The sequence below is a fragment of the Vipera ursinii genome (assembly GCF_947247035.1).
Source record: "Vipera ursinii genome assembly, chromosome: 6".
Classification (NCBI taxonomy): domain Eukaryota; kingdom Metazoa; phylum Chordata; class Lepidosauria; order Squamata; family Viperidae; genus Vipera; species Vipera ursinii.
The window spans coordinates 46,854,888-46,881,692 of record NC_139515.1 but is presented as its reverse complement, the minus strand read 5'-3'; the positions used below and the strand labels follow the sequence as shown (position 1 = coordinate 46,881,692).

General features: G+C 36.9%; 1 protein-coding gene across 7 annotated transcripts in view; it reads left to right on the top strand.

Moving 5' to 3' along the window:
- Positions 1–26,805, top strand: part of OSBPL8 (oxysterol binding protein like 8) — an 80,411-nt gene that overhangs the window by 10,784 nt on the left and 42,822 nt on the right. For 3 of the 7 annotated variants that reach the window (XM_083365130.1, XM_083365128.1, XM_083365129.1), the window contains exons 3-9: positions 5,211–5,247; positions 9,915–10,046; positions 18,209–18,279; positions 20,057–20,143; positions 21,989–22,090; positions 24,285–24,488; positions 25,591–25,675. In XM_083365130.1, the coding sequence (XP_083221256.1) occupies positions 5,211–5,247; positions 9,915–10,046; positions 18,209–18,279; positions 20,057–20,143; positions 21,989–22,090; positions 24,285–24,488; positions 25,591–25,675 (718 nt within the window). The other 4 variants (XM_083365132.1, XM_083365134.1, XM_083365133.1 and 1 more) reach the window with 4 other exon arrangements.

Sequence of the window (26,805 nt, the reverse complement as noted above, 5' to 3'; positions counted from 1 at the left end):
TGGGTGTCTCAAGCAGGTGGCCTGTTCCATCACTAGGCCCCCCATGGCCTTCCTCACCCTGAGATACATCATGTGCACTTAACAACCTGCACATTCGATTAGCGAACATGTGGGCGAAAACAGGGAGTTTTCACATTCATTTTACGTGATTCACTCCAACGAATTCTTGGGTTACGAATATAATTGACAGGCTCCATTACATTTGTAACTCAAGGATTACCTGTATTTATAATATGCTTATATCTATAAATAATTAATTTTTATCACATTTACTTTTTAACTTATTATAGGTCTGTATTTTTATTATAGTGCTTTTTGAACTAAAGGTCATAATAAAGGCTTTTGATTTTATACAGCTGCAGGGAGAAAGTAGTTACCTGGATCTTCTCAAATGTTACTGGATTTATTTTGGGCAATGAACTCAACTTGATTTCAAAAACTGCTTTTGGAGAGCTCCTGGCAAAGCTGGAACTATTGGTTGTAAAAGAATTCCCCATGAATTCCAAATAGAATTATTATAATAGTATTTGGCAAATCAATCTGGAGGCTATGAATGTGTTCACTGAGTAAACCAACTGAAGTTGAACCCATTCTAAATGGAATTTCCATTTGTTCATTGTGATTCTCAGCTGGATCCATTGCTGTGTCTGCAAATAAGAGGTTCTCCTATATTCACAATTACTGTTATATGGCTACGTATGGGCCATGAACAGAAGATCTTTTGCCCGGCTTCGGCTAGTGTGCCAATAGCAGCCCTACGTACAGCAGAATAACCTTGCAAACGTTGTGCTTTTATCACTTTGCAGGTGATGTGCTTGCATCACTATCGCAATGTCTACTACATAGAGCTGACTGTAAAGACCCCTGGAAGACTACATTTTGTGCAAAATGTGGCAGCCCACATATTGGCAGGTAGTGACCATCAGGGTCATAGAACGTTTTATTGGTGGATTGCATTTATAAAATTCTTCTAGAAAGAATTTTACATTCATCTTTGTTAAATTTCATTTACTGTTTTATTAAGATCATTTTTCTAACTAATTAAGATCATCTTGAATTTTATTCCTGTGTTCTCTATGCCAGCGGTCCCTAAACTTTGTGGCTTGGCAGCCTGGCTTGAGGGGGGGAAACAGGCTGAGATCAGCAGGCTGGCGTGCATGTGTGAATGTGCGCAGCTTGACCTGCACAAGTTTAGCTTCGTGCGTGTGTGCACGCACGCCATCCCACCGCTCATGTTGCCCGGTTCTGAATAGACCAGTGGTCCTCAATCTTTGCAGTTTGGTGCCTGGATGAGGAGAAGCAGCCTGCACAAATGGCAGTCCGGCACACATACACTCATAGGTCAACTGGCGCACGCATGCATGGCTGCCCGCCAGTCACATTGCCCAGTTCCAAATATGCCATGGCCCGATAGTGGGCTGCAGCCCAGGAATTGGGGACCCCTGCTCTAAGCTATTAGTTTTTGTGTCCTGCAGATTTGTTAAGCATTTTCTTCACCTTTTCAAACATTAGTAAGCTATGCTGAAGAATGTAAGAGTCCATAGTGCCCCATTTTGCACTCCACTTAACATCTCACTATAATAGATGGAAAATAGTTGATGAGCATAGCAATTATTTATTTGAAACTAAAGTTGAAATATTTCCTTTAAATCAGACATATTTACCATGATAAGGTATTTCATATCAATGAGACAATTTCACAAAGGTCCAAACAAATTTTAAGGATGGATAGACACAACGACTATGGCTGATCCTGAGATCTGGTCATTCATTCAGGGAAGAAGGATTCTTCAAATAGTCTACAGAAAGGTAGTTTGTATTTTTAAGATAAGACATCAGGCTTTTTAAACTTGGTTCATAAGGTATACTAGTATCTATTGTACCTGGAATTGGATCACTATTATATGCTCTTAACTACTTATCTCTCTTAAGCTTAGCATCTCCTGATCTGTCTTCGAGTACTGTGTTACATAGAATGTGTTTTTAGTAGTTTAGACTAGATTAAATCTGATTATGAATTGTAGGAAGTTCCAGGTGTTGTTGTTTTTTTTTGATGGCATGGCAGCTGATAAATCATAGCTTTGTCAGTGAGGATAAAAGTCTCTAAAAATAGTGTCACTTGAGATTTAACTTAAGAAATTTAAAAGTATGTACATAGAAAGAAAACTGGCAGAATTTCTTTAAAAATCTTAAATTTGAGTATATTTTAATTGGACCCTTGAATAAGTCAAATATCTTCAATATTTATAAATATTCTTGATACCATCTACTACTAAATATGCAGGGAATCCACAATGGCAATTTCAGTTTCATAATTTTTATGGGAGATTTATAAGATGGATAGGAATGGAAATTGTTGGGGAAAAGTTTAATGAAAATTTATTTACTTTTCCTTAAACAATGACAGTGATATCTAAAATATAGAGAAATAGAGCATTACTTATATGGAATCTCAATCAGTGGAGTTAATAAAATTAGCTGTAACTAAGAGATTTATTAGGCTAAAATAAATATTTGAAGGCACTTGTAGATTATTTATTTACTTATTTATTTATTTATGCTGAATATACAGTCCTATGGAAAAATGCTGCTCCATTTTGTCTTTCTTTTTGTAAAATAAATGATGACATGGTGATTGGTATAATACAAGGGTGTCAAACTGCCGGCCCGCAGGCTGGACGCGTGATCTGGAAGCCGCACCCACCCTATTGCCGGCAATGGCAAAACTCTCCCGATATGTTGCGCGACATCACGTGACATCGCAAGTTTGACACATCTGGTGTAATATGTCATGTGTTGTTCATCTAAGGTTGTATTTACCTGCTTTTAAGAACTGCTAAGGACCAGATGATTCTTACTATCTCCTGATAAACAAACCATAGCATTCAAAGAGGGTGTTTTTCTTTTTCACATGACTATATATTTAGGGAAGCCGGAAGAAAGTGAGCATTGTTTTAAAACTGGAGAAAGGAACTTCAGCAAACTGTGCTATACTCTAATAGCTGAAAATGGAAATGATCTGCAAGTAATGAAAACCATTGAACAGAGTAAAAAACACAAGGCTAACATATTCAGAACTTCATACAGTATAGAAAATTCAGGTTATGTATAACTCTACATTATTCATGTTTTCAACATCACTGAAACATAAGCTGTTAAAAAATTAATTCAGTACAGTTAGCTTTGTTTCCTATTTCTGCTTCTTGTCCTTCTTTCTGGCTCCCCACCCTAGTAGTCAGGGCAAGTTGTCAGTTTCAGCAGAGGAGTATTAGGGAGAAAGAGATACTTAGCTTTTTTTTTTGCAGCCATTTCTATTTTCATCTTAGCTGATTTTCTCCCCATTTGAGAAAAACCTGAAACAATCTTTGTTTTTCTAATAAGAAAAGGAAGTTCTGATGAATGTAGTCTTGAGTCAGGAATAGGGCTTAAAAACTCTTTCTGCACTTGACTTGCAGCTTCCAAAACCAACTATTAATAAGCTTATACAAATATGGCAGTCATTAAGTGAACCCATTCATAAAACCCATTCATAAAACAACTGATCATTAAGCAAGGACTACCTGTAATCTAACTTTAGTTCACCACCTTAGCCTACTAGTTCACTGTACTCCATAACTGTTTTTGCATCTTGGCAGTTCATCTATTCAACCATCTATCCAGCCAGCCAGCCATCTCTATTCTAAATTCTATATGCCCTCTGTACTCTACTTCAATCTCCCAATTTCATGTTTAAAATTGAATATATTAGCAATAGAATCTTAATTCACTGTTGACAATATTCTCCAAGGCACGTGAAGGGCAGGATAACTTGGAGTGCAAATGAACCATGTGGCACATCTTCATACTTCTCAGCATTAACTGCCTAAGGTTGCTGCCTCATTTTATTTAATCTCTAGCTAGCCCTGTTTGCATTTATGGAACGTGTTGCCAAATCCTATTTCCTCTTCATGGAATACTTAAAATTAGCTAGTTGAAATTTAACAAGATTGGTTATCTTTCCCCTCAGTTATCAGTTTCTCTTTCTTTACCCTTTGACCAACCACTCAACATAAGTGTATATTGGAAATTCACAAGAAAATTCCTTTTCAAGTTTTGGGGGATTTGTATATTGTGTTTAAAGGGACGTGGTGGCTCAGTGGGTTAGGACACTAAGCTTGTCGATCAGATGGTCGGCAGTTTGGCGGGTCGAATCCCGAGTGCCGCGTAACAGAGTGAGCGCCTGTTACTCGTCCCAGCTTCTGCCAACCTAGCAGTTCGAAAGCACGTAAAAATGCAAGTAGAAAAATAGGAACCACCACGGTGGGAAGGTAACAGCGTTCCGTGCGCCTTTGACGTCTAGTCATGCCGGCCACATGACCACGGAGATGTCCTCGGACAAGCGCTGGCTCTTCAGCTTTGAAACGGAGATGAGCACCGGCCCCTAGAGTCGGAAACAACTAGCACGCATGTGCGGGGGAACCTTTACCTTATATTGTGTTTGGTGTTAACTGAAAAGTGTCTATTTCTCCATACATAGGATTGTAGGGTTTGCATATTTGGAAGATTTCTGTTAATGGCTTGTGTTTTGCTTCCACTTAGTGGTCTCTGTCTTGCTTCCAGTTTAATTATTCAATCTATAATATGTCCATCTTCACTTGCTGAATTTGGTGCAACAGAAAAATACATACAAGTAGTAGCAGTGAGTTGGTTGTTGTTAAACTGAAGGCAGAGTGCTTGCTTTCATTCATTCCTTCATCCATTCATCTTTAATATATATTGGATGTACTTTTTAACTTCATCTCTTGATGAAGTATTTTCTTTCAAGTTTCTAAAAATAAGTATAGCCAGGCTTCATTTCTAATTTCCTCTGCCATGTAACACTTGGAGCAGGAATATTGATGAATAAATTAAAAGGACTTTAGGAAAAAATATGACTTTCCAGATAGTATTAGCCTTACAATAAAAAGCTAAAATTACCTTTGCTTTGCTAAATATACTTGCCTATGCTTTTTTTTTAAAATAGTTCTCTATTTTGAAGCTATTAAGTATTTTTTTTAAAAAAAAACACACTCAAATTTGATATGCATGTTATATGTTTAGTTTCAAACTAACCTATTTTCCTTGTTCTTTTCCTTTTCTTACATCTCCTGCGTTCCTCCTCCTCCTCTTTTCCTTTTCGCCTGGAAACTTTTGTTTGCCATTCTCCGTACTCAATTGCCCTGTACCTCCAGCACCATGGTGAGATCAAAGAATGGCAGGGAACTTCAAGTAAGTAAATAGTTTCTGCAGGAACATTGAGAGATCTATGTTTTCATAGGGCTATACCTTCATTTTGTTTTATTAGCAAATTCTGAGTATTTAGTAAACTTAGAAACAACGGAATAAAATGCATAAAATAGGAGACGGGAATATTAAGTGTACTGCCTTGAATTGTATAAAAGGCAGGATGAAATATAATAATAATAATAATAATAATAATAATAATAATAATAATAATAATAATAATAATAATAATAGTGATACAAGAAAAGAAACTGGCTCCTGCTCCCACTGCTTTTTTTAACTCACCGTTGCTCATTCTCTTTCTCAGTTTAAGTAAGGAAATATCTCTGAAACAATGACCCAACAAGGTATGGGTTGTCTAGTTATTGTTAAAATGCTTCATAAAACATTACTTTTAAAAATGAAAATCCTATTGAACTGAATTAAATTGTTTTCCATAGTTTGGTTCAGACACATTGCTCAACCAGTGATGTCCAGATATGGAGATTCCATTTAAATTGCTTGAAAATGAATAGATAATGCATAAACATTTTTATATGTGTCTCCAAATTATTGCAGTTACCTAATTCACTTCCTGTAACTTAGGGTTCTTCCGTTTCTCAGCTTTAACATTCCAATTACTTGTTAGTCATTCTATTCCCATTTTGTTTGCTTGTCTTACAGTTTACCATAGATTTTTGCTGACTAAATTATTCTAACAGGTGTGATCCTGTCATTAGACTCATTAAAATTAGTTAATATTCAGCAAAAATCTATGCCAATTAGTGTTCTTCATTTCCACTTGACAGTTTCAAGTTTTCCTTGATTCATATTTAAGGTTTAGGTTCCAATTAATCCTGGAGTTACAACAATTCACTTAGTGACCATTCAAAGTTACGACTTCACCCCTAAATGTACTTACGGCACAATCCCAAAGTTACAAATGTTGCAGCACCACAGCACTAGTTCACCCTTATCATCAACCCCCGAGACACTTGCAACATTCCCCATGCCTATTTATACACACACCCCACACAGGGACCTAACAGGCACTGGGCCTGTGGAGACTCATTTACCTTGCAAAGATCTCCATGATCAAGTGAACTATCTCCTCTCCTGCCTCTCTGCTGCAGTTTCTTTGTCTGCTTCTGGAACTCCAATCAGCAGTGATGAGACCAGAGGCAGAATGGGACAAGCGCGCCCTGCTCAGCTTGGCTGACTTACAGTGAGGGGAAAAAATATTTGATCTCCTGCTGATTTTGTACATTTGCCCATTGACAAAGAAATGATCAGTCTATAACTTTAATGGTAGGTTTATTTAACAGTGAGAGAGAGAGTAACAACAAAAAAATCCAGAAAAATGCATTTCAAAAAAGTTATAAATTGATTTCCATTTTAATGAGTGAAATAGTATTTGATCCACTATCAATCAGCAAGATTTCTGCCTCCCAGGTGTCTTTTATACAGGTAACAAGCTGAGATTAGAGCACCCTCTTAAAGGAAATGCTCCTAATCTCAACTTGTTACCTGCATAAAAGACACCTGTCCACAGAAGCAATCAATCAGATTCCAAACTCTCCACCATGACCAAAGAGCTGTCCAAGAATGTCAGGGACAAGATTGTAGACCTACACAAGACTGGAATGAGCTACAAGACTATCGCCAAGCAGCTTGGTGAGAAGGTAACAACAGTTGGTGCGTTTATTCGCAAATGGAAGAAACACAAAATAACTGACAATCTCCTTTGGTCTGAGGCTCAGTGATCATGAGAACAGTGAGGAATCAGCCCAGAACTACAGAGGAGGATCTTGTCAATGATCTCAAGGCAGCTGGGACCATAGTCACCAAGAAAACAATTGGTAACACATTACGCCGTGAAGGACTGAAATCCTGCAGCATCCACAAGGTCCCCCTGCTCAAGAAAACACATGTACAGGCTCGTCTGAAGTTTGTCAGTGAACATCTGAATGATTCAGAGGAGAACTCGGTGAAAGTGTTGTGGTCAGATGAGACCAAAATCGAGCTCTTTGACATCAACTCAACTTGCTGTGTTTGGAGGAGGAGGAGGAGGAGGAGGAATGCTGCCTATGACCCCAAGAACACCATCCCCACCGTCAAACATAGAGGTGGAAACATTATGCTTTGGGGGTGTTTTTCTGCTAAGGAGGTCAGGACAACTTCATCGCATCAAAGGGATGACGGACGGAGCCATATAGCTTCAAATCTTGGGTGAGAACCTCCTTCCTTCAACCAGAGCATTGAAAATGTGTCATGGATGGGTATTCCAGCATGGCAATGACTCAAAACACATGACCAAGGCAACAAAAGAGAGGCTCAGGAAGAAGCACATTAAAGTCCTAGAGTGGACTAGCCAGTCTCCATACCTTAATCCCATAGAAAATCTGTGGAGGGAGCTGAAGGTTCGAGCTGGCAAATGTCAGCCTTGAAACCTTGATGATGTGGAGAGGATCTGCAAAGAGGAGTGGGACAAAATCCCTCCTGAGATGTGTGTGCAAACCTGGTGGCTAACTACAAGTAATGTGTGACCCCAACAAGGGTTTTGCCATCACATACTAAGTCATGTTTTGCGGAGAGGTCAAATACTTATTTCATTCATTAAAATGCAAATCAGTTTATAACTTTTTTGAAATGTGTTTTTCTGGTTTTTGATCACATGGCCATGGAGATATTGCAAAAGCTGTAAATGTGAAAAATGGTCATCAGTCACTTTTTTCAGTGCCATTGCAACTTTGAATGGTCACTAACTGAACTGTTTTAAGTAAAAGACTACGTGAACTCCCTTATTCTTTGGTCTGGTCATGGCATCACCTAGAAGTATATTCATGAAAGTGCTTTCCCAGTAGCCATAAGAATGTCTTCTTTCTAGAGAGGCATCTGGCCCCCAAGCATGACTAAATTCTTCAGCCTTGCCCATATATTTCCCTCACAGGACTATAGGTATATCATTGTCATCTTTTTGAGTTTTTGAATTTGGAATTTCTATTTGTAAAAGAGCTGACTTGCTTGACTGACTCACTTCAGAGCCTTACCTGCCATCATACTGGGCAATACTCTTAGCTGTATCTACTATTTCGTCCATTTGTAAAAAGAAATAATATAAATCAGACACACTTTAGCTTTGTGCAAATGCTGACATTTCAAGACTTGTAATTTTTCTGGTATCTGAAATACAAAGAGCAATGTAAGAATGAAGAATAATGTGGTCTGGTTAGTCCTTTTCTTTAATCATTATCTCCCTGGAATAATTTGTTTCATAGATTCCCAAAATTATTATACATACTCTGCTTTCGCTACTTTGCAGTGAGATGATGAGACTAAAAAGAAACAGGAAAAGCAATGCAAAGTAAACTGGTAACGCATTGCTTTTTCTGAAAATACATTTTCCCCTCTAGTATTTAATTTGCTAGTTATTGTTATAAATAGGGCTTCTGTATTATATTCAGCATGATAGCTTCAAGAGCTGTGAGATTTTCCATCTGTGGAGCCCAGTCTAGTAATTGAGAATTTAGGAAACTTACATTTTTTTGTAATGTCTCTAGAGGGCACTGTGACTGTAAAATATCAGAAGAAGGAAAAATTATCAAGCGGTTGTATTGAGAGAAAAATAGGATTAACATCTCAAAAAATTCAAAAATATGTGTTTGGGAATTAGATTTTGGATTGATAAATCTATAGAATCTATAGCTTTTTAGTTTAGAATCTCAAACATTGCTTAAGGAATTTTATGTATGGAATTGGTAATTAAAAGGGAGAGGAGTTGATTATGGAGTATGCATGCTGATTATACATTATGTACATACAGCTTGATAATTTTCATAAATTTAATTTTAGGAAACTTCAGTTTTAAAGATAACAGAAAACAATGATATGAAGCAATATTAAAATGCTATGTTTTTATAATATTTTAAATTGGACCTGCAGATCATCGAAAAGTTACTACTATAATATGATAAGAAATCACCTTGCAATTACTTCATTCATGTTACCCCATGCTTCTTTCATGCCCTCCAGATATATTGGACCAAAGATATCATGTCCAGTTAATCAGGCCTTTGCAACATTGATTTAAAAAGAAGGAAGAGAAGCTGAATTTAGAAACAAAGCATGTAACCCTTATGTTGAACATTTTTCAATCAAATAATTTAAAATTATCTCACTTTTCCACTTTAAGTATTCAAAAGCACGGATGTGCCACCATTCAACTTTCTACATTTTCTGAGCAGATATCAGTGGGTAATATTTCTATGTAGCTTTTTTCACCATTGTCGAACATAAATAAATGTCCTATTTTCAAAACACTCTAAAACAATGTTTTCCCTTCTTTCTATTTACATATTTTCTGATGGAGCTCCAGCACCATTTTAATAGTCTACTGTTTCTTTATTCACCCTTATACATTCTCAAATCCCGCTTAAACTATGATCTTTAAAACTGACAGTTTACAGTGTAAGTTTTTTCTCAGTATGGCTTATTACAAGTCAGTTTTACAATATGTAGCTGAGGGATTCACATAGTATTTGCCTTTTTACTTTAGCTTTCATTTCCTTCCTTTTTCTGTGTTGCATTTTAGCACTTAAATTCCTTAGGGTGGAGGCAATTTCTACTGTATTCAGTGAAATATCACTCATCATTTTATGATGTTTATTTTACAGCTGCAGTAGCAAGCAGTGATGAATCTCATACTTCTACTCCAGGAAAAATGAGCCAGCGTCAGGCAAAAGAAGGATGTCTTACTCCAACCAAAGAATTACACCAACTTTCTTTGAGTCCAGGCCAAGGCCATGGTAAGAGCCATTTTGTTGAATACAGTATCAAATAAAATATCCTACAACACTTGCTGTACAGTGACCAGTTCAAAGGAACTCGTTTTATGTTATATAAACCATGCCTTAGTTTTGTATCTTGTGCAGAAATCAGCACAGATATTTCTCTAATTTAGAAAAAAAATGTGGTTAAAGATTTCTTGGTTTAATTGTGTAATAAAGGAGATGTGAAAATGCTGAATGTGGGGTAAGTCCTCTTTCATACATCAGTTCATTAAGTCATCAGCAGGCTTTCATGTACTTCACATATGTATTTCACTGGGAGGTGGGAATGTATTGGTTGAGCTAGGAAATTGATATGTTGTACCTTTAAGACTGTTATTACAAAATTACATTCCATTTGTTACCTTCTCACAGCCTGCTATAGGGCAAATTAGTCTTTTATATGCTAAAGGAAGTTAGTCTCATTAAATCATAAATTTAGTTTCAATATATCCAAAATACTTTGTTTCCTAAATGAAAATTTTGTCTTTTAAGTGGATCATATCTAATTAATTCCAGTTCATTTGGAACTCTTTGGCATAAATGAAGATTAACAGGTTTCAGCAAATAATTTGGAGTAACATTTTATTTATGGTGTTATTGTGACTGATAAACCATGTGAAGCCAATCATTGAATTGTTCGGACAGCCTCATCCTCCTGAAGGCTTGGCTGCTTTGAGTGCTTTCAGAGGCTTCTTCATTTGTGTGAATATCCTCTTAGGAACACTTCTACAAATTTATATTATTTATTTTTATTTATTTTATTTATTAAAATTTTATACTATATCTCCCCTACAAGGTGACTCTAGGTGGCTTTTAAGTTACAAAACAAATACAAATAATAAAAATATTAAAACTACATAGATTAAAAATATAATTAAAACTGTATTAAACCTAAACTAAGAGAGCTTAGAGATGGACAGGGATGATGTCTTCTTACCCCAGCAGCTACCTCCAGCTGCGAGCTCCCTCTCTTGGGACACCAGGCCAATCAAGAAAGCCAATTTTAATACCCTTCCGGAAAGCCAAAAGGGCAGAGGCAGTTCTAACCTCCAGTGGTAGAATGTTCCACAAGGATGTTTGCATAACTCAAAAAAATTGAATGTGCTTTGGAAAAGCATTTCCTATGCGCTTTCCAAATATCAGTATTTTTAAAAGAGAAATGCTACACTAGATTTTGTAAAAACAAAAAAAAGTATGATATATGTAGATTTTAGAAGTTGTCATGGTTGCTGCTAAAAAAACTACCAAGAATAGAGAGAAAAATTAACTTTAAAATTGCATTTCTCTTCAGATTGCAGTGAGATTTTGATACTGAAGCAGCTTTACCCCATGCCTTTCAGTGAATATTTAATCATATGAATATGTTTGACATCTTAACTTGTGGCTTATTCCTATCACACCTTGCTTCCTTCATTACAGTTTAACTCTTCCAGTAAAAAAGCTTTATTCTTATATTTTTAACATTTTCAAATGTAAATATTTCCCTAGCAACATGTCACTTTTTAAAAATACAACCAAATACATTCCATATCTCACTCTGTTTTCTATAAACTCATCTCTAAGTCTTCACTTCTCTTTATTAATCCACAAAAATGCAATAAAAATTAACAAGAATATATAACATAAGAATATAATCCCCCTTTCTTTTAGTCTAAATTCTCTCCATCTCTCTCTTTAACAGTTTAACATTGCAAAAAATAATAATAAAAACTATTAAACATTACCAGAAAGAATAACTACTTATTTACATATCAAAAACTAATCCATTACACCATTAAATGTTCCAAAAGAATAACTGCTCAATTCAGATAACTTCCCTTCTTTCTTCCAACTGCCAAATGCAGCCGTAAAGCCCCCACAAAAAGTATGGGTGTTGGTTCTTCTCACCTCACTGGAAGTCATCTAAGCTGCACAATTTCTGACTGTAAAGTGAGGAGGATTATACAATGTAGTTCTATTACATAACATGCTAAAGAAATATTACAGTACTGAAGATTTATACTCTATATACGGGAGATATATCATGTGTTATATGATTGCAGATATGGCAGTCTATGACCATAGTAAAGATTTGTTTTGATGATTGTATAAAATACTAGTAATGCTTACAAAAGTAACAATTCTATACTTATTACCCAGTATCATGTAATTTATTCTAGTGCTGTGTCTTCAGCCCAATGCCTTTTGTATAGTTGATTTTGTTATTTGTTGAACATGTCCTTTTGAATTGTTGATCAAGCTATCAAAGTATGTTTAAGTATGTTTACCAGAAGAACCAGAATGAAATGGGGGGGGGGGACATTTAGTTGGCATAGTCCAGGGCTGTCAAACACAATTCCATTGAGGGCCGCATCAGCATTATGGTTGTTCTCAAAGGGCATCATATTATGTCTAAGACGTGGGCCAAACAGGATTAACATTTCAAATATGAACAAATATTTCAAGTCTGCAAAAACAATTTTAAAACAAAGAAAACACATAAGCTATTTAGTTCTCTCTCTCATGCCATTTTGTCTGAGCGAGATGCTTGGCATCTTTTCTTGCCTACAAGTTCATTCATGTTTGAGGTAATGTTCTAAGCCAGACATGTCAAACTCGCAACATCATGTGATGTCGCGCGACCTATCGGAACTTTTTCCCCATTGTCAGTAATGGAGTGGGTGTAGTTTCGTCATGATGCATTCGGCCCGCAGGCTGTCAGTTTGACATTCCTGTGCTAAGCTGTGGAAACTCTCAGGATAGAGTGGAGATACGCATCAATGAGAAGATTTCTCTGTGTGCTTTTGTTCACTTTCATCACAGAAGAGTTGCTCATGCCGCTATGTACTACCAAACATGCAGAGTATTCAAGCAGCTTATAGGCAGAGTTGGGGCATTGTTTTAGGGATAAATCTGGTGAACTGTGTGGGCTCAACAGAATCATACTTTGCTTTAAGTATGCTGTTACATTAGAGTTCTATCAGCTCCATCTGGATGTTTACAGGTGCTTTTTCCACGTCAACTGCAAATGGATTACTGAGCAGTCCCAAATTGAATTTTTTGCTTTAATGTTAACAAAGTGGCGCGTAAACTCCATATGAAGTATGCTCAGTTTATCAGCAAAATGAGCATCTGAGAACACAAGCGGTGGAGATTTGGTTTATGATTGTTTGACAACAGAGAAAGTGACTCAAGTTTCCTTGCTGCATCTGAGTCTCCCACAATCGCAGCTTAACCTGAAAGGCTTTCATTGCATCATACATGTCTGTGATCATACGGTCCTGTCCCTGAAGCTAAAGGTTTAGCACAATGAGATGCTTAGTTATGTCTCACAGAAAAGCTAACTCACACAGCCACTTTTCATCCCATAATACTGTGGAGCCTTTTCCTTTACTTTCCATGAACTGACAGATTTTCTTACGCAATTCAAAAACTCTATTGAGCACTTTTTCTCAACTTAGCCATCACACCTCTGTGTGATAGGGGAGATCACCAAGTTCAGAATGTATTTCCTCCAGAAAAGACTTAAATTGATGGTTTTTCCTGGTGTATGATGCAGTGATATGCTGTCAGCAAACCTGTGCAATTCTTGCTCTTCCATCTTCTCTCACATCCTTCCCACTAATCCACTTTTTTATCCACACATCGAAGGTGCTCCATCTGTTGTCAGCCCCGTAAGTTTGTCCCAGTGCTAGTTTCATGTCATTTACATATTTAGATACTGCTTCAAATATGTCTTTCCCTGTGGTAGTTCCATGCATTGATTTCATATCCAAAAAATCCTCTGTAATGCATAAACCTGAATCTACTCCACGGATGAAGATTGTCAGCTGTGCTGTGCCAGTGGTGTCAGTACTCTCATCCACAGCAAGGGAATATGTAATGAAATCTTTTTCCTTTTCAATCAACTGTACTTTTAAATCAGTGGCAAACTGACATATCTGATCAGCAGCAGTATTTCTGCTTAGGCTTACATTAAAAAAATGCTTGCTTTTGGTCTGGCCACAAGACTTTGCACACTTTAATCATGCAGCGCTTCAAAAACTCCCCCTCTGTAAATGGCCAGGCTGATTTAGTTATCTCTTCTGCCACTATAAAAATAGCTTTCATAGGAGCTTCACTTTGTGATTTTGCTTTTCTGAGCAGACGCTGCTGTGACATCAGACGAGTTCCACCTTCTTTAGCTTCTGCTGTATGTCCACGTTTTTGTACTTGTCCTGATGTTTCGTCTCATAGTGCCGTCTCATCTTATATTCTTTAAGTGCAGCCACATTAGCTTCTCAAGGTACACGGCCTTATCTTAAGTGTCAACAAACAGGCACTCTGCCTCCCACCTCTTTTTAAAGCATCTGTTTTCCAAGTTCGCTTTCCGTTCGGCCATTTTTGGGGGTTTAAAATAGGCACACAGGTCTTCTTCACAGCAAATGTTGTATATATGGAGTATGAGACTGCACAGAAGTCCCAGGTGCTGCGTGAGGTGAGCAGTGGTGAGCGCTCTAGGTATCAACTCTGGAAGCTCAGTAGGATGCTGTGAGCCCAGATCTTATGGCGTATAAGGGGGCTGTATTCTTTGTGGCACTCTTAAGGTCCCAGAACCTGAGACCAAAGAGTCTGAGCAGTGAAGAGACTTAACTGCAGATCTCTCACCCAAAGGGGCAGCAGCAGCAGCTTCGAGGGAAGCGCGTGCACTTCAGCAGTACACGGCTCAGGTTTCTCAACTAGTTTTGGCCTGGGCCCGGCGTGTGCGAGCCTCCTGTCTTGTGTTTCCTCATTTCTTTTGGGGAAGAGTCTGCGAGGTGAGCGGCTACTTGTGGGAAAGTGCAGCCCAGAAGGAGGAAAGGGGAAGGCGGCAAGGCAGGGAGGGGTGAGAACTGAAGAAACATACCGCCTGAGCACCTTCTGTCCTTCCTTTCCTTCCCTCGCCAGCCACTTGCTCTCAGGCAGAGGGCGCTTTAGCCATGCCCACCTGCCCCTGTGGTTACCATTGCCGCACAGCTCCATGCGTTAGAGAGGCTCCGGCTGCCAGTTCTCTGCTAGCACTGCTGCCACTGGCAAGACACCCAACGAAGCAAGGAGGTAACTCTCAATCGCCTCCTTCTACTAGTCTGCTTGTGGGCCAGATCTTAAACACATCCTTGGCCAGATCTGGCCCACAGGCTTTGAGTTTGTCAAGGTGCTTAACCAGCACTGCCATCATTTCTCCTTATATTCATTTCCTAACTTTCTGATAGATTCCATTTTCTTTTAGATAAATTTTCAGTTTCCCAGGTTGCCTGGAGAAATACCAATAAAAAGGACTAGGATAAACAAAGTTGTAATTTTAAGTAAATAAAGACTATATTGAGTGTTACTGCTCCAATGCTACTCACAGATTCTTTTCTGAAGTTATTCACCCTCCCTGCTTCAGTGTTACTAGGGAAACCATTGTTTCCACTGTAACATCTAGCACCACCCTTAGATTCCTATTCTAAAGAACAGGTTCTCTCTTTTGTGTTATAATGTGTGTCATCATAATAATGGCAAAGCTGAAATTTGTGAACTTTCTCAAATAGTATTTTTCCCCATTACAGACCATCCCCGAGAACACTGGTGGTATGAAAGTTACATGCAAAAGAAGTGAGATTTACCATAGCTCCAATTAGTGTTTATAGTGCTGTAAGCTCTGTCCACAATTTAGTTAATAAAATAAGAAATGAAGTGTAAAACAGGAATAAAAGCAAGTTTTGATGGGGAATTCTTAGCACTGTCCTGTATACTTTTTCTATTGCAGTTATGGAAGGAAAGGAAGATAGCTGAATTTGACCTTCCTTTGTAATTTGAAATTATGTTACATTTTCATGATGCCAGGAAATGTGAATTATGTTCCTTGTTTTGAAACAATTGTTCACTTCTAATAAATGGAGTATATCAACTTATAAGAGTAGCAGTGATATTGAAATCTAAGTCTCTTAATACTAATTGTAAACTTCACAACTGAAGTAACACTATGTATTATGGTAGTTAAAAAACTAAAAGCAAGATTTTTAATTGAACTATGAAATAAGTGAATAGAAAAAAATCTGGTAGCTCAGTTTTATCTTGGACAAGTTTTTAGATATTTTGCTAACTTTTTTTGAGCATACAGATAATGTGTGTGTGCACACATTCTTTTAAACCATCCAATCTCACAATATTAAGAACTTGCCCTTTGTCCAAAATCTCTGGCAGAAAAATCAGTGGCTGTGGAAGACAAGAGTTAAAAATTCTAGACAACTTATTGTGTCATTTTTTCAGAGACATTTCCTTACCAGATTCCTCAATGTCTTCAATAATGGCAGAACTTCTAATTTACTGCCTTCACTGCAAAAGTTCATAAAAGTTTAGGGAGACATTTAGGAATATATCCACCCTGAAAATAGTCCATGTTGAACTGTATAGCATAATATCAGAAGGCACCACAAGAAATGTTTTATGACATTTTGCATTATGTCATAAAATGCTTTATGATTATTTTTATATCATAAAATGTTTTATAAAGTTTGCCAAGTTTCAATTCCATGGGTCCCGGATTTTGAACACATTCTGTAAGTTTGCATGTTCGAGGTACCTTGATTCAAAATTTGTTGCCCTGTGATCCACAAAATATTTTGCCAGTTAAAGATTGCATACAGACATGAGAATTTTAGTAATATACAGATGATGTAAATTCAGCTGATCCACTGAAAATGTCATGTTTTGCATGAAAAGCAGGCAAAATTGACTACCCAACACATATTAAAAGGGGGCAAATCTTCAGTTGTTTGTAGTCAGCCCACATTCTTATTTTTTTTTATTCTTCCTTACTCCGTACATTCTTGCCACTTAAATACGTAATTTAGATACTCAGTATCTAAATCAATTAAATTATCAGATATTTAAACTTTCAATCAGAAATTATACCTATATAGTGCTGTAGCTACATTTCTTTCTGTTAAAATATAGTTGATTTGTATTTTTTGAACAAATAATATATTTAACTTTTAATGATTACCTTCATGTTGAAAATATACCAGACTTTTTAATGGGAAAAAACCCTCCTAAAGCTGTATTTTCTTCAGGTTAATTATTCTAATCTGAAGTCTTCATGTAAAAGCCATGTCTTTTTATTTGAAATTAGTTTAGAAAGGAACTTTATTATTGAATGATAATTATTTTAATAATAAAGAACTTGTTTTCTAAAACATAATTTTTAATGTGCATTATTAATATTTGTGTAATATTGTTTTAAAAAGCAATGAATCCTTTTCCATCAAGCTTTTTTGTGGATCTAGAATTCTTAGACATTTTTTCTGGCGGGTGCTATTTGGTTTGCTTTAGTAAGACTTCATTTGATTGAGAAATTCATTTTATTTAGTAACTGTAATTTTCTGCTTTCTTTCACAATGTTGGAAATATACCCATGTTAGATTATTGTGTGTGTTTTAAAATGTTTTAAAGATTACGGAGTAGAAGAATTACTTTGATGTATTTGATCATGCCAATTCTCTGTAATTTCCAAACAGTGTAGAGTAACAGCTTGTCTTAGAACATACTAACTAAAATAGGAAATATTACTGATAGAGAAATGGTAACAACTTGACGTTATTACCAATGTACTTAGTATATCTTCCTTTTTCAAATACATACATGACTCTCTTACTTGCGGGTTGCTAACAATGGCAACTGCTTTCTCTGCAACGTTCTCATTACCACCAGCCTTTTGAATGACAAGAATAATTATATAGAGCATCTAGCTCATAAAAGAAGAAGGTCCTATGAGGCGTAGGTTTTCTCTAGGTGCTGGGGTTTTACTTCCTCCACAAACTGATGGCCGAAAGCTTGTTCGGAATGCTTCATTTGGAGGATGCAGTGAACTCTCGCCAGTCTTTCAAGGTTTGTTTTCTATTTTTTATACTGTCACAAAAGTGGGTTGCATTACTAGGTGCAATATTAACAAATGGGGTAGATGTTGACTTAAATTATGTTTATTGCTAAACAATATTTTAGAGGTTCAAAATTTTTGTGATACTCTAGGAATATTTGAATGTTGTTTCTAATACATTTAGTCAGAATTTAATGGGTTTGCCTTTAAAGAAAGTATACTTGGTATTTATAATTTTATTCTGTAGAAATTGTTGTAAGCTCATACGTTTCTTTTTAAGGTTTTGATAGAGGGAAAGATGATGCTTCGCAGAATAAAGATGATTCTTCACAATCAATGTCAAAAAGTAAGGTAAGTACAATGACTGTATGTATCTTTACCCTACCAACTTAGATGTATTTATTCCTTCTGAATTAAAAAGTGGACTTAGTTACAGCATGTGACACATTTACTTGTCTATACATATCTTTCTCTTGATCTTCACTCAGTGATCAAAAAAGGGAGATCCAGGATACAAAATAAATTAATATTTATACTTATTTTGTATTATTTTTACACTGCCTTGTACTGAAATCATATGGTAGTTTACTGATTAAAAAGATTTTCCATTTGTAAAATAATAGGATTCTCTGTCTTCATTTACAGAGGCATATCAAGTATGCATGCCGTTATATAGGTCCCTCAGTAGAAAGAGCAGAGAAGAAGTAAACAAGATGTTTATGGAAGTACTGGATAAAGGGAGAAAGAAAGGGTTGGGGGAAAATATGAAGAAGAGTGGAAGAGATGTTGTATCTAACTAGAAAAAGAATTAAAAGGAAAAAGACAATAGAATTATTAAATTCAGAAATTGCATATTCCTGTTCAGAGAATAATATTAGATCTTTTTCAATTATTTTCATGTTTAGAGAGTACTTGCCATAAGCCAGGGGTGGGGTGGGGGGAGAGAGAGAGATTTGGTACTACAGTGGAACCTGGGTACTCATGCTTAATTGGTTCCAGGAGCCATAATGAGTACTAAAAAGAATAAATAGCAAACAAATCATGTGACATACCACAAAACAGTTTGTTTTGGCTGGGAAGAACTATCTGTCCCTTTTCCTATATTAGTGACCCTCCTAGCATGGCCAAATTCCTCTCCACCCTCTGCGGCTGTCCCCCATTTCTTTTTGCAGCATGTTGAGTACCAAATAAAGACGAATACCAGGACAACATTTTCACATCAAAATGTATTGAGTACCAAATTCGATGTGTTTTGAAGCAATTGAGTACCAAAGTGCCAATGTATTTCTGATTCTTATAGCAATGACTAGAAAAATGCGTGTACTCTTATGCATTTTTCTAGAATTGTAGTGAGGCAGAAGTGAGGATAAATGACCTTTTCTTTCTTTCTTTCTTTCTTTCTTTCTTTCTTTCTTTCTTTCTTTCTTTCTTTCTTTCTCTCTCTTTCTTTCTTTCTCTTTCTCTCTCTCTCTCTCTCTCTCTCTCTCTCTCTCTCTCTCTCTCTCTCTTCCTATGTGTCTTGACTTCCTACCTATTCCCCTCATTTTTACTAGTATCTGCCTCTATTCAGTTAAAGGTAATGGGAAGGCAGCTACTTATGGAAGCTTTCAATAGTAGTTTAATCTTACACCTGGTTTAGATTTCTACCTTTCAATTTTATTCAATTGGGTTTCATATTTTTTCCCCAAAAGTTATTGGTTTAAAATTAAAATTTTGTATTCTGTTAACCCACAGTAAGTTGAGTATTCTGCATATCACAGGTAATTTTGTTAAATAGCAACTTGAATTACATCTGTGTTTAGGTTTTAGCAGACGAGGTTTATTGGTATGTTTATACATAATTATTTAAAGACAAATGTATAGACTGCTAAACAGAAGTACTAGTTTTTCTTTAATAAACTAATTGGCTTCTCTGAAGTAAATGATGATGAACTTATTTGAAATGTATCCCATTTTCATATAAAATTAATCAAGTGGAAACATGGCAGATTTGGAATTGAGATATTGAAATCACCATTATCTCTTCTTTTATTTTAAAAATATGAAGCGTGATAAATTTACAGAAGATTTCATGTTAATGGTGAAAGAAAGCATTTTCATAGTTTCCTTGTGTAATCTGTATTTTCAGTCAGAATCTAAAATATATAATGGATCAGAAAAGGACATCCCTGCTTCCTCTCCCACTACTAAACTCACAAAGAAGGAGTCCCTTAAGGTGAGTTATTTTCAGTATTAGAATACCTAAATCTTCATATTACCTTTGTCCCATAACACAATTACTGGTAGATTTGGAAACTGTGCTATGATGCTTCAGAAAATATTATGTGTTTGTTTGTATCCAACTTTTATTATTTGTAACTCAAGTCAGCAAATGTATCCAACACACCTTCCTCCCCCTATTTTCCCTACAACAACAACAACTGCCCTGTGAGGTGAGTTCGGCTGAAAGAAAATGTCCAGAGTCGCCCAGCTGGCTTTTATGGCTAAGGCAGCACTTAAGCTTATGTTCTCCTGCTTTCCAGCCTGGTGCCTTAAACAATAAAGCAAACTGTTTCGCACATAATTATGGTATATAAAAGTTGTGCAACATAGTCTTAACCATTTTTTCCATTACAGAAAGATGTATCAAATCAAATATCAAATATGTATTACAGTCAAGGACCAATATAATTAAAAATACTCAGAGTATATAAAAGTTTAAGAATAAAATAATAAAATCCACATTGAAATTATTTGGCAGCCTATCTCTCAGATGGACATAAACAAGACTGCAGCCTAAGCTATAATGTAATATTAATCAAATTATGAAAGCCTACACCCGTGGTGGCGAACCTATGGCACGTGTTCCACAGGTGGCACACAGAGCCCTCTGTAGGCACGCATGCCGACGCCCCAGTCCTAGGCCTTTAGTCCCATCCATGATCAACCTGCATCAATACCCATGCAGGGTAAGGTTGCCGTGCCCACCCCCACCTCCCCAAGCGTTTTTTGTTTTTGTTTTTTACTAACCTGCTTTTCAGCTGCATTCCGTTTCTCCATCTGCTTCTCAGCCTTCACTGCGTGTTTGTGGGACTATCGGTTAAAAAAAAAGAAAGTTCCATCAGACTTTCTAACTTCTCGCGAAATCTCAAGAAGTTAGAAAGTTGGATGGAACTTTTTTTTTTACCCATCGCCAAACACATGGCAAAGGCTGAGAAGCGAACAGAGAAACGGAATGCAGCTGAAAGGCAGGTTAGTAAAAAAAGAACACTTGGGCGAGGCGAGTGCATTTGGGCGGGGGCAGCAACCTTACTCTGCATGGTGGCGGGAGGGTAGGGCACGTGCCCTTCCCATGCCAGGCCAGTTCCTGCAGCCCCAGGGCAGCGGTGCTGGGCAGCGGTGGGCAGGGTGTTGATATGGGGGCCGGCAGGCTGACCAAAGCAGCAGGTGGAGCGCTAGAGGCTCGGGGAAGGCGCTGAAGTGGGCAGTCGGGCCATTGGCAAGAGCAATGCGTCTGAGCGGAAAGCGGCCTCGGAACAAGTGGGGCAGGTAAGGAAAGAAATCCTTGCTCCCCCCCCAGAAATTGCCTTTCTTTCCTTACCTGACTTCCAGCCCCGTGCTGTTGCTCCTTCGCAATCCGTCGCCTCGTGCAAGGAAACAAAGAAAGGTTTGGGGTAACAAAAGGTCAATCAATCAATTCCAACTTCTCGTAAAAGATCGTGAACTCCTGATAAATTCCTGATAAAATGTGTAATGTAAGTAAATCTATATGTTTATATAAACAATTGAAAGCAGATACTGTAGATTTCTCACCTTGGATTAACCATGCTTTAGAGTCCAGGTAAAGGGGTCTTTGTGTTCTTGATAAACATAGCTGAAAATTAAAACCATGTATTCTTTTATATGAAATTGTCCAAAAAAGAACTTCTAGTTAAGTTCTTTTGTTAAGACTTTTTTAAAAACTATTTTTTTCTGTATTTTAACAATTTTCAGCTGGACATTTTATTTTCAGATTGATTGGATTCGCTACTTCTTTCCATTTATTTGCTTTCTTTTCTCATTTCTCATTCATTCTTTACAGGTTCAAAAGAAAAATTACAGGGAAGAAAAGAAAAGAGCCACTAAAGAATTACTCAGCACTATCACAGACCCATCAGACATTGTTATGGCTGATTGGCTGAAGGTAAGAAACTGAGATGAATAAAAAAGCTGTAAATGCTTAATGTTTAATCTACAAGTAAGCAAAAGAATTAAAATTGTATTGAACTGCTAGTGTTTACCAGTGGCAGAAAAATATATTAATTGTATCCCAGAGGTTTAATATTCAATACATAGAAACCCAGGGGGAGATTTAGTTTAACATGGTTGCCATAGTTAGAGCAAATCTATAATGATTAATTGTGTTGATAATTTCCCTATGTTAAATATGATATTAACAGAAAGATATTCCTCTTAATAACAAGCATCTGAAATATCACTGATGTATTGAAATTTAAAAAATAGTTTTCTTATTGCAAATTTTCTTTTTTCCCTCTTCTACACGTGATGGTGTAAAATGTTATGATTTTCACTGTCTAAAAATCAATGATGGTATCAGATCTGCCATCTTCAGCATATTCTGCCTTGCTGACATCCTGCCATTAAATGTGGGAAGGAGGAAGAGGAAGAGAGATGGGAGAGGTAGCAAGGGGGAATGACAAGGTGACAGGAACCAGAGGCGTCAATCTGGAACAGACCAACCAATCAAGGGCGGAGCTGTGAGAATGGAATGTGAAACTCCACTAAAGAGGCGCCAGATTTCAAGGCCATTCCCAAAACATCTAATTTGAATATAATTGAACACTGATGGATTGGTTAAGGGGGGGAGGGCCAGGGAAGAGGGAAAAATGCAGGCTTTGCTTGGGAATATTCAGATCCAGCTTTGCTTCTGCTATAACCACTTTGGTAAAAGTAAACCTTTTACTTCAAAAATGGAGTCGAAAACCTTCCTTTCCTAAATGCTCAAGTTGGAACAAACCTGACAGATGGTATGAACAAACGAGAAGATTGTGAATGGAATGTGGGGATCAGATAACCCAAGCTGTTTAATATTAATGCTTTTTTCACATCAGAAACATTAAGTAACACTGGTCAATGATATATGTAACATGAGATGTTACTATTCAAAATTTCCTACATAGATTAAAATCAAAAGGCATTTACATTTCTACCCTACTCTTTGTTCAGATCACTCAGGGCACCATTTTATTTCTACAGCAGTACTCAGAATTAGAATAAGAGAAAGAGAGATTTGCTCAGGGCAATCATTCAAGAGTTACCAGATACCTGAATAAGGAAAGGAAGACATGGACAATTGCAAAGTAGAGTAAATGGGAGGGAAAAGGAGGACACACACTGTTTAATGATTGTATTTACATTCATTGGAGGGGAAGGGAATACAAGTAAGTAAACAGGTACTCAGTGGTAAGTACACATTGAGAGGAATGTGCTAGCAGCTGCTGTTAACCTAGTGCAGACATGTCAAACACAAGGCCCGGGGGCCGGATCCGGCCCGCAAAGTGGTTTCATGCGGCCCGCGAAGCCATCCTGGAAAGAGTGAGGGAACGGCCCCCACTGCTTTGGCCCTGGTCCAGAGACCCTCCTTTTGCCAGAGACCCTCAGATCTGTCCCACTCCTGCCCAGGCCCCCATAGGCACCCTTGATGCGAATGATGTAGAGCTGGCCACGCCCACCCAGTAGGCCATACGCACTCTAGCCACGCCCACCCAGTAGGCCACACCCACCCAGGCCACGCCCACCTGGCCCCATGATGGCAACTGCAATGCTGATGCGGCCCTCAATGAAATTGAGTTTGACACCCCTGACCTAGTGTGTTCAAGTTGTGAGTCATCAGCTGGTTATGAGGCAAATGCCTTCATCTTGTTACTGATTAAGGTCTTCTCAAATTCAGGAAGAGCTTGTTAACTTGCAGTTAGCACTTATTAGGGAGGCACAGCTCCATGAAGAAAAGCTGCTCAGTTAGATATTTAAAAAAACAGACCAGATGAAGGAACTGAGGACGAAAAGGAGGACATCAGGTAATCCTGAAATTAAATCACAATTCACATTTACTCTTCCATTGATTGCCCGGCCCCTCTTTTCAGACATTGGAGCTACCCAAATATTTACACTTACTGTATGTATTTAATATAATCTAATATCTGAGGGTAGCTTTATGAGCATTGCTATTTCACTAGAATTTAAAATAATTTTACAATACTAAACTTGTTACATATTTTGTAAAATCAGGTTTTTGCCTGGGAGTAAGAGACTAAAAAATACTTGAAATAATAATAATTAGATATATTTTTATTTTCTCCCCTTTTTTTCCTGGGAAGATTCGTGGTACATTGAAAAGTTGGACCAAACTTTGGTGCGTGTTGAAACCAGGAGTATTGCTAATTTATAAAACACCTAAAAATGGCCAGTGGGTGGGAACAGTACTTCTGAATGCTTGTGAACTCATTGAGCGGCCTTCCAAAAAGGATGGATTCTGTTTCAAACTTTTCCATCCTTTGGAACAGTCTATCTGGGCTGTTAAGGTAAGTGAGCTTGTATTCTTAATGGAGTTGGTGCCAACAGACTATTATACCCATGTCACATTAAAACTCTTTGTATCATTAATGAATTCAAAATGCTTTTCAGTTGTCATAGATTGGTCCAGATGAATGTTTCTTTTATAAAGTTGTTTGATCAGTCTAAAATTCTAAAGTTCAGCTGTTCAGTTGGTTTGGATAGTTAATGAAGACTGAAAAGGAAGATCTGACTTTTGACTATGGATGGCAAGCAGATAATTGTTAGCATTTCTTATTTCCATTAACCTATGGCACAATTATAGGTTTTCACAGTACATGACTTCCAGTGTTAAACTGTTTAGTATTGCTTTATTAAATTTCCATCAAACAAGCTGCTTATATCTGATTTTTAAAAGCAAAATTGCCTCTTTCTGCTTAGTGGACAATAGATAGTAGAATTGCCTTTTGCTCCTATCGCTTCCTTTCTGTGCACTCTTATTTATTTGGGTGCAAGTATCTGTACATGCAAATTCACTTTTGCTAATTCCGTTATGGTTGAGCTGCTTCTCAATTTCTATGGGGAAATAAACATTCAGATGGAGTTGTCATCACTATTCTTTCCATCAGCTAGATTATTTAAATGTATTATTGCTAATACATTTTGCTTGTTTTTCATCCAAAACTGAATGGGCCATGTAGAGTTCCTTAAAGCCGCCTTCTTAAAAGAGAAAGATACTGCTTTTGGGGTGCAGTGAACGGGAAAGTAAAGACGAAATACTCTCAAATTGAGCTCAAGTCTTCTTGACTATATCCATGCAGCTTTTTTTTTTTAGCAACGTGGAATAAATACTGCAGTTTTATCATGTTTTTGATTTCCCTGCCTGGCCAACAGTCACAAGTTGTTCATTTATGCAGTTATTAATCTGAGTATAATTTGTTTAGCATTGAATTACATCCACAGTTCGCTTGTGGTGCCATCTGGTGAACTAGGAAAAGGGCTCTTGTAAGATCTCGTCTAGTGAAAACTATTGCTTGCTGGTAAAATCATTTTTTAAAAAAGAATTTATGAATAGATTGTATGCAAGTTGATCTACAATACAATCAACTTAATATTGTTTTGTATTTTAAGGGTCCTAAAGGTGAAGCTGTTGGCTCTATAACACAGCCATTACCCAGTAGTTACTTAATCATTCGAGCAGCTTCAGAATCAGATGGTAAGCATTTATTTTGTCTTTCATGATCAATTTTTTAATTGACGTTACTTGAGCCAAGTGCCATTGACAATGGAATTTTAAAGTTTTGAATAATGTGTACATATTAGGAACATTGTTTTAAGTTTTTTTAAGTGATGTGTTTTATTTCAAATGGAGAACCAAGTAAACCATTTTTTAATTCCAACTAATTACTGGAATTGAGACATGATAAAGGTAGCATATCAGATCACTATTTGTATCCATGTTTTGGAGTATAAGCTAATTAGATAGCACATAAGCACAATACCTCCTCCTAAGACAGGATCATTTTTAGGCAATTGGATATATATGGCTTTATTTTCTTGAGGCAATCTTATAGCCATACTTTGTTTTATTGCACTTCACTTCGCTTTGCAAATATTTCTTCCTATTGTTAATCCCGCACTATTATATATACATACATTCATACGTATATATATGTATGTATGTATGTATATGTATATATAAAAGATCCTCCACCCAGCAAAAATATTATGACCCACTGAAAACTCAGATTATGATTAGCATTTTTTAGCAATAAAGTAGTTTTTTTTTAACTAAGGTATGTACATTTTTTTAGATGTAATATTAGAGCACACTTAATAGACTTCAGCGATAGTGTAAGCATAACTTTTATATGCGCTGGAAAACTCCCCAAAATTGTGTGACTCACTTTATTGCAATATTCACATTATTATGGTGGTCTGGAACAGCACTGGTAGTATCTCTGACGTATGCCTCTGTGTTGAACAGTTTTTATTATTAGGATTTTTTTCTAATACTCAGCCAAGGTCTGCTTCCTTCCCATTTAAACCCATTGTTTCTTTTCCCAACACCTCTACAATTGTTCATCACTTTTCATTTCAAAGTCTATTATCATCTTGATTTACTCCATTTTGTCAGTAGTCTTCCTAAAATGTGGAACTAGAATTAGAAAGAAAGTTGATTCTGACCAATCATAGTAGAAAAGAATTATGACTTTCTCTTCATCTTGACATTATAGTTTGGTTAATACAGTCTAGAATTGCTTTTTAGTTGTTTTAAGCTGTATTACATAAGCAACTAATGATCCCTCAAGACACTCAGACACTTTTGGCATATATTCCTTCTCC